This window comes from Balaenoptera physalus (assembly GCF_965194825.1).
Source record: "Balaenoptera physalus genome assembly, chromosome: 19".
Classification (NCBI taxonomy): Eukaryota; Metazoa; Chordata; class Mammalia; order Artiodactyla; family Balaenopteridae; genus Balaenoptera; species Balaenoptera physalus.
Window position 1 is genome coordinate 52,643,093 of NC_138900.1, and position 14,299 is coordinate 52,657,391.

The window sequence follows — 14,299 nt, forward strand, 5'->3', positions numbered from 1 at the left end:
AGGAGCCTTATTCCTCCAGCTCCGTTTTTCTTTCTCAAGATAGCTTTGGCTATTCGGGGTCTTTTGTGTTTCCATACAAATTGTGAAATTTTTTGTTCTAGTTCTGCGAAAAATGCCATTGGTAGTTTGATAGGGATTGCATTGAATCTGTAGATTGCTTTGGGTAGTATAGTCATTTTCACAATGTTGATCCTTCCAATCCAAGAACGTGGTATATCTCTCCATCTGAGAAACCCAGCACTCTTTATCTAAACCCTGGTTAAAAAGAAACACCTGGGTGAAGGGGAAACGGACCTCTCTGTACTATTCTTGCAACTTCCTGTGAATCTATATTTCCAAATAAAAAACAAACTAATAACAACAACAGAAACAACACCGAAGAGCTTCTGGTTTTTCAGAGTGTTGACCTATCTGGTTCATCTTTGAGTTGGAGGAGAAAAATAATGATCCATTCCCCGAGCAGCAGTAATACCCATCTGTAGTATAACTCAAGTTTTCTTTGAAATCCTTCATGGAAACAGGAAGACATGTCTGGTAAGTGGATGAGGCCTGTGTGTCTCGCTCTCTCTACCTAGGCATGTTCTTCTCCTTTTTGAGTACTTCTCTAAAATGCTTTCAAGAGACATGCAGGAGCAGTCTAGCCTGCACTTAACTGAAACCAGGACTGTGTTTTAAATAAAAGGTTCTTACCCTCATGGGGCTGGACTCTGGGCATGGAAGGGTGTAGAGACCCCGCTGGGTGCACCTTCGCCTTGCACAGACTCCCCGATTCCTCTTTGAATCATCTTTAAGTGCTTCGTGGGAGGCAGAGCCGTGCATGTTTAGCGACCAAGTTGGCAGCCGAGCAGACCCTTTAAAGGAACTGTTGCTGTCTGTGTTAGGGAGGGAGAGAATTTAGCCAGCTCTCTGGTCACTTCTCAAGTGCAGTAGCTCTGCAGGAGATGCGAGTACGAAATCCTAGCCTCTCCTCTGGGGAGGGAATTGCAAGCAGATGCCAAGAGCAGCTCCACATTCAGTGACAGTATGAGGATCACAAGTCCAGAGCACAGATTGACCCTCTGGAAACTGTGCATTTCTGCTTTCTAGAGGGGAGTGTGGGGCCTCTGAGAAGCTGAGGGGAAGGGGCTATGGAGAGGGCCCACTGCCCCTTTCATTTCATTTTCATTATGAGCTGAATGACCATTTTCCCATCTGGTGAAGCTTCTGTGACTATCGTGCTGGGGTTGTTGTCCCAACTCAAGCACTGAGTATGGAGCTGTGTGAATGTTTTTTTTTTCTCCTTAGTCAATGGAGATAAAAGATTGCTGTAAATTTCTGGGGCAGGTGGCAAGCTGGTTTACGGAACACAAGGCGATGAGAACCTCTGGCTTACGGAAAGTAGCATGAATTAATAATCATTTAATTGGCTCCTCCATTATGTTGCCGGTTTGGGAGATGGAAGTTTAGATGGAGGGGCTGTCAGTGGTACTTCAGCTCAGAGTCTGATGGTTGAGAAGTGGGGCTGGAGGCTGCCTTTGGCCTCTCCACAAGGATGACATGTCAGGCAGCATCCCAGGGCTTCAGTGGGCTCACCGTGGGGTCCCCAGAAGGAAGGGGGTCAGCATCTTGGTGAACACCACTTCCGAGAGCCACTATGCCATGAAGAGAAGAAACGCAGAAGAAACTTCCCAGTAACGTGGGCAGCTCAGCGCATGCCCAGGATCTCCCCACGGGAGGACTCTGGCCAAAGGCGGGCCTGTGGCAGAGAATGTCCACCATGCCAACAGCACCAGTGGTGTGCTGAGTGATGAGAAGGTCAGTTTTGCTCATGGAACTGAAACTTCCAGTACTTTTGATTGCCGTGGAGGGCAAGTTGATGTCTTGGCAAATGATTAGGGAAAGCCAAAAACTGTGTACCTTAAGGTTCCATTTCTACTTCATTTCCAATTTTTCTTCAGGTTTCTTTTTCAGGAGGCGGCAACTCCCCGCCTTCCCTTGCTTCAGAGTTGTACGACCGCATCACTAGGTGAGAAATGAGGCACGTGTTGGCATTAAGTCTGCTGGCAGTACATGGTATTGCAAGTACAGCTCTCAAGTTTTCTGTCAGCAAAATTTCAGTGACTCAGATTTTAGTTTATTAGTGAGGATTAGGATTGGGTGAGAATTTGTTCTAGGAAAAGTGGTTTTATCAGGTGAAGTGAAAGAGACTGTGTTTCTACCATACTTGACCACTTGATAAGCCCCCTAAATTATACTCTTCTTACCTATTATTCTCTTTTTTAATTTACTTTTTATTTATTTATATTTGGCTGTGTTGGGTCTCTGTTGCTGCACACGGGCTTTCTCTAATTGCGGCGAGCGGGGGCTACTCTTCGTTGTGGTGCGCGGGCTTCTCATTGTGGTGGCTTCTCTTGTTGCGGAGCACGGGCTCTAGGCGCACGTGCTTCAGTAGTTGCAGCACGCGGGCTCAGTAGTTGTGGCTCGCAGGCTGTAGAGCGCAGGCTCAGTAGTTGTGGCGCATGGGCTTAGTTGATCTGTGGCATGTGGGGTCTTCCTGGACCAGTGATTGAACCTGTGTCCCCTGCACTGGCAGGCGGATTCTTAACCACTGCGCCACCAGGGAAGCCCCCTTAACCTATTCTTTACAGTTAGTCACCTCTTACCTGAAACCTTACTAGGCTTGTTTTAATTGTTCTATATGCTTAGAACATAATAAAACCACTTCTTGAAAACTGTAAACAAAACTTGCATGAATTCATATTGGCTCTCTTCTCTTCCCTACTCCCTCTAATTAATATGACAAGAGGGGTAAATTTTTAAGCAATTATTTTTAGAGGTTAAATACCCCAAAGCAAATATGTTAAAAACAAAGGATATCTGGAAGTTGACGTCACAGAAATGATTTTTGTTTTTCCTGAGGAAGCCATGCACTGACGACTGTGTCTTTCCCTTTGAAATGGAATTCTTTTGCTTGGAATGTAGAGGAACCTAAGAGAATGAAATGGAGAGTCATGAATCAGGTCTGCCTCTCAGTACTTGCCTTCGTCAGATATAGTGACCAGCCCATCACAGTTTAAGGTGGAATGGTGGCTTTTGGCCCAGAAAGTTGACTTGGAATTTTCTGTACTCCATAACCAGGACATGCCAGTCCTTTTCCTGCCTCACCAGCGAGTTCAGTGGGGCAACCTTAACTTCTAACAAGTTGAGCAAGTGTTTGTCCACTCCTTAGAAAGTTTGCGTGGCGAGGAGTCCGCAGCTAACATCCTGTCAGGCTGTGCTTGGGGTTTGACCCTGCATTCCCCGATATTGTCCCAGTATCCCTCCTGCCTCGCTTTATAGGGTGTGTAATCGATGGCACTCGCATGATTCCTTGCCACGTTTTTAAACCCTTTGAAGTGCCAGGAGCCCAGCATGTTGCCTGTGGAAGATTCATTGCGATTTAACACATATTTTCATATGACATAGCTGCCAAAATGAGGAAAGATTGCTTTAACCAGCAAAGTAAAAAAACCACCTGATGTTTTGAACAGTATGGATCCAAATATCAACCTTTTCATGGACAGTTGAATTTAAATGCTAAACTCTTTAATTATAATATTAAAAGTAATATAACTACATGACAAACTTAGAAAATGGGGAGATGGTCCGTGATGCCATCACCTAAATATAGCAGTCATTTTCTTCCAGTCTTTTTTTTCTAATACCTATTTTTTACAAAGCTGTATCATGTTATAATGCATACGTTATCTTATTTTTTTCTGATTAACATTCTCAAGAATCTTTCCACATTGCTATCATATGTAATGTCATCTAATACTCAATAGAGTGGCTGTACCATTGTTTACTTAACCGTGCCCTGTCGTAAAATATCTAGATTGTTTCCAGTTCATTTTGTCATTGCTGTAAAAGCCACTACACGTAGTTACCCTTGAAGTTGTTACCAGTATAATCCAGTGGTTCCAGGCACTGTTTAAACTATGGCTTGTCCCTGGAGCGCATCTATTTGTGTTTCACTACTGTGACGTCATAAGGGCTTTAAAGTGATCAGTAATTAATTTTAAAAGGTAATAATGTTTTCTAGACTGTGACATCACTCTTGGAATTTAAGTTAGAGTTTCGAAAAGTCTTCAAAAAAGAAAACCACAGTACTTTCCCTCTTGGTATTCGTACAACCTCATTTACTTATGCCTACAATGTATGCTAGTGACAGAACTAAAGTAGAAATTGATTTTGGGACTCTGGCCCTTTTGAAGTTGTTCAGAGAGAAGAAGCTTGAGAAAACCTTAGACCGTCGTTGTCGGTAGTAAACCCTCTTCCAGCCTGCTGATGGAGAACTTGTGCGACTGTTTACCCATCTACAGAAATTTTATAAACTCTCTGGTACCATGTTTTGATGGGGATTGACGTTTCAATGTCTGGGGTCAAGCTAGGAGGGGCCTGTCAGCCTCGTTAACCTAAACTCCTTGGAGCAGTCCTCACATCACTCAGGGAAGCACAATGGGATTGTAACTGGGTGTTAACAGACTCCGATATAGGAAAGGCACGGCCTTATCTTTAGAGAAGAAGCCTGGCGAGCTGCAGGTGGCTCATGTCCACTTCTAGACAGATCTGATCTAATAAAGATGCAGATTGCCCCAGATGGAAGGGAGATGAGCCCCGGAAGGTTTTACACCAGTGGATGCAGTATTTCATATCATAGCAGAGCTGCTGTGTTACTCCAGAGAAAGAGGACTGAGTGAGCAAGTGCTGATTTTATTTTTCAAAACACTTTAGAACAGCTCCTTAGCTTGAGCTCACAAAGGAAGCTTTAGAATTACAGAGCAATTTGAGAGTATGAAAAAAAAAAAAAAAAAAGGTAATAGAAGTCCCCCTCTCCATGCAGGGGGAAAGAATAGTGGCTTCTGAAACGAGAATTCTCACCTCTGCAACCTCGTCACCATTGATCACGCGTTCAGCATTGAAGGACGAGGGTGGACTCCGGTCCTGTGACGACGCTGATGCTGCACTGGGTTACACCGGGTTTGCTTTGCAGGGAGCGGGATGAGTCGGGTGGTCTCAGCCTCCGCGCTCGTTCATCCACACTGCTGAGCAGCTGCACGGCTGAAAATCATTCTGAAGGGGGGGGGGGGTGTAGCAGGCAGGTTGAGGGCGTTGACAAGGTAGTGTCATGGTCCTGTAAAAGCAAGTGTTTGTTTCAGGTCAGGCAGACTAACAAAAAGACGGGGATGGGTGTTTAGAATAGAATCTGTATCTTGGCTTGCCCCTAGGGGAAGGAGGAGCGGAGAGCGGCTCTTTCCTAACTGTAAGCCCCGAACCTAACCTAATCCTACAGATTGGAGGTGGAAATGGGGAAGGTGGAGGATGGCTCTAACAAATAAGCATCTGAAGTATCATCTAATGTCTCCACCCGCCCCATCTTTAGAATGCCTGGGAAAAGCTATAGAAGAGCTAACATATAGAAGACAGCCAGTAAGCAGAAATGAAAAATGATGGAGAATAAGGAACCTTCTGGGGGCTGGAAGCTCTTACGTCCCCAAAACATTAATTAAAGACTCCTATTGTGGGAGTGTTCAGGCAGGGGCCCATCACACTCCGAGGTCTAAAACCTGCACGCGAGGTTTCGCGGGATCAGGTCTGCCGGGGGCTGGGAGACGGGAAGTGGGCCATGGGGGAACCAGACTAGAATGTTACAGCACCTAGTTAATCGGCAGCCAGTCCATCACATTAAATATCCAGCCGTCATGTATTACCTCTCAAGTGAAAATGAATAACTCCCATTAAGAAGAAAATGGGTTTGAAGTCAATTCGAGACAGATTAAAGTACTGTTATGAATGTGTGTTGGGAGGAGGAGGGGTCCGTGTGTAATATGCTTGTCCTTGTACTTTTTAAATAATAGATGTTCTACAAACTTATGTAGACCAGGTTACCAAGATACTGGGGTTAAAGATCAGAAGATGTGCATTCTGGGAAGAGCATCAACTTCCTGGAATATTTCCTGCATCTCGCATTTTTTTTTCCAAAATTATTGTGTGGCTTTATGATTTTAATGAATAAAATTGAATTTTTACAACTGTTTATTAAAGCACACATCTGTAATGACAGCATCTTGGGTATCCACGTCAGAACAGATTTCAAAGCTGGAAACACATGCTAGATAACTAGGCTGGATGAGACAGAAAGCAGTTTGACCAAAGAGTAAAAATGAGGCTTTCTAAACCAGTGACCTCAGTGCTGAGTCAAATGCTTTTTCAGTGAGGTAGGGAGGGTAGTGGGTAAGTATTGTCTCACTACCATTTTCAGGATTTTTCTTCTTACCACTTGTAGCAAAATTCTGAAAAATGGAGTTCCCGTCCAAAACAAGTGAGAGAGCCAGCCTTAAGATATTGACCAGGTTTTGGAATGACCACATCTGGACCATTTGGAGATTTGTGTTTATACTGGAGGAGCCCTGCTTATTTTTCCTTGTTAAACCCTTTTAGCCCAGCTGTTTTCTCATCAAAATCTTCCAGATCCCTTTCCATGCTTCAGAGAACTCCTTCCGCCAACACTTCCATGCTCACTGTTTGCTGCTTCAGTCTCATGTGACTCTCCTTCCTCATTGGTGTTTTGGTGTTTTGGTGGAGTGGGGTGCAGAGGGCATGTTTCTGGCAAGCAGAGAGGACACTTTCCCTCTGAACCACCCACTCTGAATAAACTCTTATGTCTGGAGCACTGGCTCGATTAGAAGTTGGAGTCACGCCCTATCTAGTTCCACTCTTCAGTTACTTCTTCCCCAGAAGCAAGTTGCTGAACCCAGACTTGATTTTTTTTGCACGTATTTGTATGCAGATATCTGTGTAAACCTTTCTCGGGTCCGTCCCATTCATCATGTCTCCTGTGCTGTGCTGTGCTGTGATTTCAAGAGCTGTGACAATAAAGTTGGAAGCACATCGTTTATTACATCCATGAAAGCAGAGTGTGTCTGGTACTTGGGTTGACTCGTGGTTGGCAGAGCAATTGGTGAGACTTTCCCACCCACCCTCATAAGCCAGCAGATTGTGCGTTGATTGGGGGAGGTCAGAATAGACTGTATGTAGCTTAATCCAACTCAGAGCCTTTTAGTCCATTTCTGTACCTTTTTTTCTTAGTGTTCAGTTGTTAAAGTTGTGTAGTGACAGAAATTCATGGGGGACAAAAAGAAACACTTGCTTCTTTTCTAGCATGCCTGATAAATCAGTCCGGATGCTCATCCTACTTTAATTTTGGTATTTCAAGAAAATCCTGTGCTATAAATGAATGTTGATTTTCACCCAACGCAAACCCTCTGGGAGTTGGCCTGGTCTGGCTGCTGTATTACATCTTCTGCTTTTTCTTCCAGCATCATCAAGCCAAGCAGAGAAAGAGCTGACAGATTCTCCTGCAACCTCCAAACGCATCTCCTTCCCAGGTAGCTCAGAGTCTCCTCTCTCTGCAAAGCGACCAAAAACATCAGAGGAGACCAAAGCGGAGCAGGTGAGGCCAGAAGCGGCTGTGCTGGTGGGGGAGTGTTCCAGATAACTGGGGGAAGGGGGGAGTGGAGTCGGGTGGGCGGGCTTGGGGCGGACACAGTTGCGGTGGGAACTGAAGATTCAGCCGGAGGGGTGGCTGTGTGTTCCCCACAGATGTACCAGTGTCCCTACTGCAAGTACAGCAACGCCGATGTCAACCGGCTGCGGGTGCACGCCATGACGCAGCACTCGGTGCAGCCCATGCTCCGCTGCCCCCTGTGCCAGGACATGCTCAACAACAAGATCCACCTCCAGTTGCACCTCACCCACCTCCACAGCGTGGCGCCCGACTGCGTGGAGAAGCTCATCATGACGGTAAGGCAGCTGGGAGCAGGACCTTGGGGCTTTTCTTTCCCCAGCGGTCCAAGGTGATGCAGCAACATGGGCAGGACACTGTGTTGCTGGATGCGAGAGCCAGTGCAGAGTTGGAAATGTCAAAGATAGTCCTGTGACCTTTGTTCACCTTAGACTTGGCCTGACTGCGGCCCGAAGGGCTGAATACATATGCATTTCTTAACATCCCTTACCATTCCTCTCTCCCCTCAGGACGCAGAGGCCTAGAGTAGCTAACCATTTACATGAAGAAGTTGTTATTCAGATTCTCCAAACCTTTACCGAGCAGGTCATCTTCTAGGTTGCTCTTAAATTCATTATGTCTCATTTCATCCTCACAACCACCCTGTTTTATTTAAAAAGTTTGACACGTTTACATTAACGGCTGAGGAAACTGAGGCTCAGAGAGGTTAACTGACTTGATGCCCCTGCAAGTGGCAAAGTTGAGATGTGAGCCCACATTCTCCAACTCGCAGAGTGTAGCCCTGTGACGTGGGAGTTTCTCAAGTGGATGCTTTCATTCTCAACGCAGGAAGATGCTCAGTTGGGTAGCACGTGGCGAGTCATGGACAAAGGCTTTGCATTTTGAACATGATGTTGCTACACCTGCGGGGCATGGCTCTAAGTGGCCACTGTAAACATGGCCCAAAAGATTAGTATAAGGATTTAAATCTAATGCAATGTGAAAACTTTTCAAACTTCTACAGGCGATACCAATATCCTGCATTCTGTGTATGCTTGGGCTGCTGGAAAGCCCTTTCCTGATCACTAGAGGAAAAACCACCAAAGAGAAAAATTCTCACCTCTAACTTCCTTCAACAGTGGAGTAATAAGTTAATTTGATTGCCTTTTCTTGTGAAGATTCCCATGCAGGTCACAGACGTATAACCTCTAGGCATTTCCCATTCCACTTGGTTATGCAAAATTAATAACATTGTAAGTGATGTTTAGTCGTGAGGAACATACATTTGATGATGCATCAAGAGAACTTTAGCAGCCAATGGCAAGCTCTAAGGTGACCTAGCATGAGTTTCATTTCAAGTATAAATTCACTTCCCATGGGTATTTTCAAATAGACAGACTGGTGAACATTGTTGAAAGGTTCTCTGTAAGTGGAAACTTCCTTTTATGGATGGGTGGTCTTCTGTTACAAGTTTCCCTGGAATTCTCTCCAGCCTTGGAAATAACAAGGGGGATTTTCCTCAGGCCTCATCATACTTCCCACAGATGGCCGGGAACCATGGGAGCCTGAAGAAACAGGAAGAGATGTGGGGAGGGTGGCATTTTCAATACATCGTTCTTCTGCTCTGGTGATTATTTTTCCTGTTTTATATCAGTCTGGTCTAGGAAATGTGAGCCTGTAGTAATCTGTATGATTGGTTTACATTAGACAGTAAGTTTCATTTATACATCCCTAGGGACTACTATATAAATTATATTTCAAATATCCATTGTTTGTCCTACTTCTATAACAGCAACAGTATGGTACATTCAAAGTAGCAAGTCTGGTGGTCATTATGAATCTTCATTAATCAGCAGAGTCTTTGAGAGGAGGATGGTACTGCTGTGTCTGCTTGGGTACCAATCCCTAAGATATTTTTGGGTGTTACCCACTCAAGCAGTGATTCTCAACCTTTTTTTTTGGAGACTCTGGTGAAAACGATTCAGTAGCCTTACTGGGTATTCTGTGCACACTAAAGTTTGACAACTACTATTAAGAACTCTTTCAAATATTCTCCATGTACAAAATTGTGTGTACAATGCCAGAGAGCATAAGGATACCCTAAAATCCATCCATGGAAACAGGTTAATAAACCCTATTTGAGAAGACTCCCTAAGAACATAATTATGTAGGAGAAACACGCTCCCTAAAGGGGCTGTGCTTGGCACCTTGTACAGGAACCCCTGTGTACCTACCTCATTTGCCCATAGCAGACAATGGAGATGTTTTCTAAATATTTCTGAAAAAACGTGCAAATTGTGGGAAATGTGCTGACTATAGGAAGTTCATTTGCTAGCAACAAGAGAAAGTTAATGGATTCAGAAATAAAGTTGAAAGTTGTGGGAAATGTAATCATAAGGGTTTTACACTTGATTTAGAGGCGTATATAAGGATGATTTGGTACCCTATCTTTGCATGAGAAGATGTAGTTACTGCATGGCTGTCAGTATTGAATTGGTTTCTCAAGTCATGAGGATGGTTTGCATCGAGCTAAATGAAGCAATTCCATCTCGATCCTTTAGCAGAATCAGCAGGAAAAGATGAGCAACCAGGGTTAGAGGGGAGTTTGTGGCCATACCTTGGGGGTGAACCCAGCATCCTATTTGAGGACTGGACTGCTGATCTTGGTCTCTACCCTGACAAGTTAAATAGTTGCCATTGTCCTTCCTCTGAAAAGTTTGGTGTTAATATGAAATTTGCAATTGTTTTACAACTAAGTGTTTATAATGAACCTGTGGTTAGAATCATGCCCCTGGAGGATATTTTACAGCAATTTTATTAGAAAATTGGCCAAGGGAAAGTATTGGTTAGGCTTTCTGACGATCTGTCTGTTTGTTCCTGGCCAACTAGAGCAGGAAACTCTGAGAAATGCCCCTCAAATCAGAGCTCCATTTCCTGAACCATATCATTAAGGAATGGTCAGTGTTCAGTCATTCATCCTCCAAGAGGAGAAAGTTACGTCTGCTTTACCCTTGAGTGGCTAGGATGAATGGCAGTGAGAGGAATGACTCTTCTTCCTTGCCAGATTGTTTGACTGAGTTCACTGCCTTTGGCTGCAAACTAGGAAAGCCCGGCAAAATCCACCAAACAGACAACTCCTGGCAGACATGGGGTATGTCCAAGGTATCTAAAGCTATAAATTCTGGTAAATACTTTTTGCTGTCTGGGTCCAAGGTCCCAGGATCTGGCTTGAATTGGGTTTCAGTCTCTCTAAAAGTAAATTCCGCCCTGATAAATGGAAATAGATTACTTTCTATACAATGTCTTTCCGTTCAGTTGTAAATGGAGAGTGTTTTGAGGAGGCTTCATTTAATAATACCTTATCAGACAGCTTTCAGGAACCTGCAGTGTCTAATATGTCTGTTGCTATGGTAACAGCTGCTTGCTTATGCTCTGCATCTCATATCTGTGTCTTCCATGGGCCCCCTTCTTTTTACCGATGAAGGGGCTTGAAAAATATTCTCCACTGGGAACAATTGCAGCTCTGGCCCTCAGCTATGGAAACTGCACCCATACCACTTCATTCTGCTTGGCCTATTGGAAACAGAGCTCCAAAGGGTGTCTTTACACACGTCATATGAAAGACGGAAATCTATAAAGCTTAAGGCAGTGAGACAGGTGCCCCTCCAGACCCAACTGAGCAACCCGCCCCCAGTGTCAGTTCCATAGAATTCTCACCTATTTACAGAGAAGTCCGAGATTCCAAATTGGTGGTGGGGATATGGGAGCTGCTGCTTGTGCCCTCCTTTTTTTCACGGTTTTAGGGGAGGAGGGTTGAGGGCATAAGGGACAGGTTTCTGGCCCCTAAATGAGAATGGGAGAGACCACCTACAGTGCATATCAGTAGCCTTAAATTATTCTGATTGATCACTGCCCTTCTGAGTGGCAGGACACACCACTGGGATCCCGGAGCATTAATACGGGGGAACTGTCTTTGTTCCCCAATCACTTAACAAAGTATGACCTCATGGCAGAGAAAGGGGGGCTGGCTCTGGAGCAGCCCAGGAACACCTTTTTCTCTAGCCCTTCATCTTCACGCCCTCTGGTAGTCCTTACTTATTCTGTACGTTTTGTACATGCACGGATTCCCCTTGGCTGCTCCTGGACCTGCACTGCCTGCAGGTCCCCTCCACCCCCAGCCCGCCCCAGCTGTCTGTCTCCTGTGATGTTTTCGGTCAGCATCTATCTCTGCTCGTCGTGTGCCTGTGCATCCGAGTCTCCAGATCGGGCTGGCTGCTTGGCCCCCCTGCACTGGGGGCTCTCGGGTGGCCAGCGGCCCTGAGGCTATGGCACCCACTTGGGTACCAGCTCTCACTTTGTCTCCATCTCAGAGGAAGGTAATGAAAATAATCGGGCTTCATTAATTCCAAGCCCTGTGAGATGATAGCCATTTGGAGCCTGTTTGCCAATTAGATGGTCTAAATTAGAAGTGACCTTGGTATACTGCCGCTGCTTGCCTCTCCGAGTCTAATGAAGCTTTTCTCTCCAATTCAGTCCCCTTCTCAGCTCTTTTTTCTCTCTCACTCACTGTGTGTGTATGTGTGTGTGAACTGTTCATATGTTTCCTGTTCTCCCACCTACCTCCTTTTTCAGTCTTTCTCATTCTTAGATTTTAAAATCTGGTTCAGGGCTGCATTTGTTTCTGGCCCATATGAATTGTTAATATGGCCCTACAGTTCTTCCTCTTGGGTTTTAGGTTTAAGAAAAACAAATAAAGATAGACAACGACATAGAAGACATTTTAGAAGGGAGACAAGACAAAGAGAGAAACAGCCCTCTAGACTCCGTGGTCCAGCGCCCAGCCTGGCACATTTGGAAGGTAGTAAAGGAAAGGAGGGAGAAACCTCTGCAGCTCTCTCTGCTGCCGTGAGTTGCTGGGCTTGCTGGCTGCAGATGTGCAGAGACCAGCTGGCAGCCATCGAGGTCAGGGGAGGAAGTGAGCAGCCAGACCCTCACTGGCGCCGTCGACTTTGGATCCCCCACTAGCTAGACTGCTCAGTTCTGGAAGCGGTTGGCTTTTAACTCCATGCTTCAGTTTTTTGAACAGGACCAGTGCCTCATTCACAAGGTGTAGAGACTGGCCAGGTCTGTGCCAGGAAGGCCTGTGTCTGAGGCTTTCCCTCTTTCTTTCCCTCCATCTGAGGTTCTTCATTCTATTTTTTTTTACTGAAATATGAAGGATTTGAGTCTCCTTGGGAGTCTAGGTTTTGGCAAATGTATACTTTCACTTGGAATAGAGAGCCTTTCAGAAAGAAGCTCTACTCAGGCGAGCAGTGCCAAGGCTGTGGGGATGAGGGTCTCAGAGAAACCAAGTTCAGTACTTGCTCTAAGAAAATACCTTTGCTTTCCAGCATGTGGAACTTGTTGGTTGCATTGATCTAACCTCAGACAGGGTGGCCTTGAGAGGTGAATTTGCATGAACAGTCCCGTTAAGAATTTAGCGAAGTGTATATACCCCTTGGCTGCTCAAGTTGTGGTATTTGGCCATTTCATATCCATGACCCAGAGAAAGCAAGGAGTGGGGAGGGCTCCTTATAATTCCAGCTTCTTCTGTCGAAAAAGAGTCGACATTCGTGGCCCCTCCCAGATGTCACAGTGGGGACCAGACCCACATCTAAGACTCTGGGTTTTATAAGGTGTGTCCTTGGGGCTTTCAGGCCCACTCACCTCATAGAAACTTGAAAGGCGTTAAGTCATAATCCAAAATAATGGTGAACTGAACAGGAGGTAGGAACTAGGTATTTACAAACCCACGTCACCTTTCCTAGTAGTTCAAGGGCAATTAACTTGAATCCAGGAATTTCCCTCGAGGGAGCCTGTGATTTCCTGAAATTATCTACAGTAGTTTGTTTTAAAAGTATTTTCTCTAGGAGCCTGCAACTTTCATCAGATTTTCTAATGAGTTTATGATCTCTAGAAGGGTAGTTATTCTGGACGTGAGCTTCTTGGACACAGGGACCCGGTCTTGCTCTGTCTCACAAGCGTGCAGCACGGGGACCTTGTACAAGGTTTAGTGAATGACGGTCAAATGAATGCATGAGCAGAGTCATTTGAGGCCCTTCCTTCTCATCAACTAAGTTGTTTTGCAATGGCTTAGGCGTGAAGATTCTTAGTACCAGTGTGGAGCTCTTCTGTTTCTATCGTCATATGTGTGAATTGCTTGAACTTGAAGATTTTCAGCATCAGAGCAGAACTCCACATTTCTCTAGTTATATGTGAGACTTGTTTACTTGTTAGGAAGGTACTGCGCCTGTTCAGATGATATTTTCTTCCTACGTTCCCGTCAACTCTGCATGCTTGACTTGGCTCAGAGGGCTGAGAGGAGCACATGTGGTATCCAGATCATCACCACGGAGCTGCTTTGCGTGGTCACGGCCACCGATCTTGAGAGGCTCACATTCTGAGGAAGTAATGGCGCTAAGCAAGTGAATTTTCTTACCAGAAAAACTTTGACTTTTGGTTAAAAGTCTGTTTTAATAGTCTGAGGTCCCCTCTATACATTAATGAGTAGAGTATGGGGGAATGTAACTTAACATACTCAGTGTTTATGGGTGTAAGATTATTGGAAGAATCAATCTACATGGGTGTCAGTGTAGGAGGTATAGGTGTTTAGACTGACTGTGTACTATTGTCTGGCCAAACCTAAAACTTTTTGTTTGGCTTTTGAGTCTGTGGATGGGAGGGCTGGGGCAGAGAGAGTGAATGTGTAATGCCGCGTATGCTGTCTGTGCAGGGGAG

The 14,299-nt window shown here is 45.1% G+C and overlaps 1 protein-coding gene across 3 annotated transcripts in view; it reads left to right on the forward strand.

Moving 5' to 3' along the window:
• ZFHX3 (zinc finger homeobox 3) overlaps positions 1 to 14,299 on the forward strand; it is a 428,452-nt gene that overhangs the window by 390,674 nt on the left and 23,479 nt on the right. For all 3 annotated transcript variants that reach the window (XM_082436143.1, XM_082436142.1, XM_082436141.1), the window contains 2 exons: positions 7,338 to 7,471; positions 7,621 to 7,821. In XM_082436143.1, the coding sequence (XP_082292269.1) occupies positions 7,338 to 7,471; positions 7,621 to 7,821 (335 nt within the window). The remainder of the gene's footprint in view (positions 1 to 7,337; positions 7,472 to 7,620; positions 7,822 to 14,299) is intronic.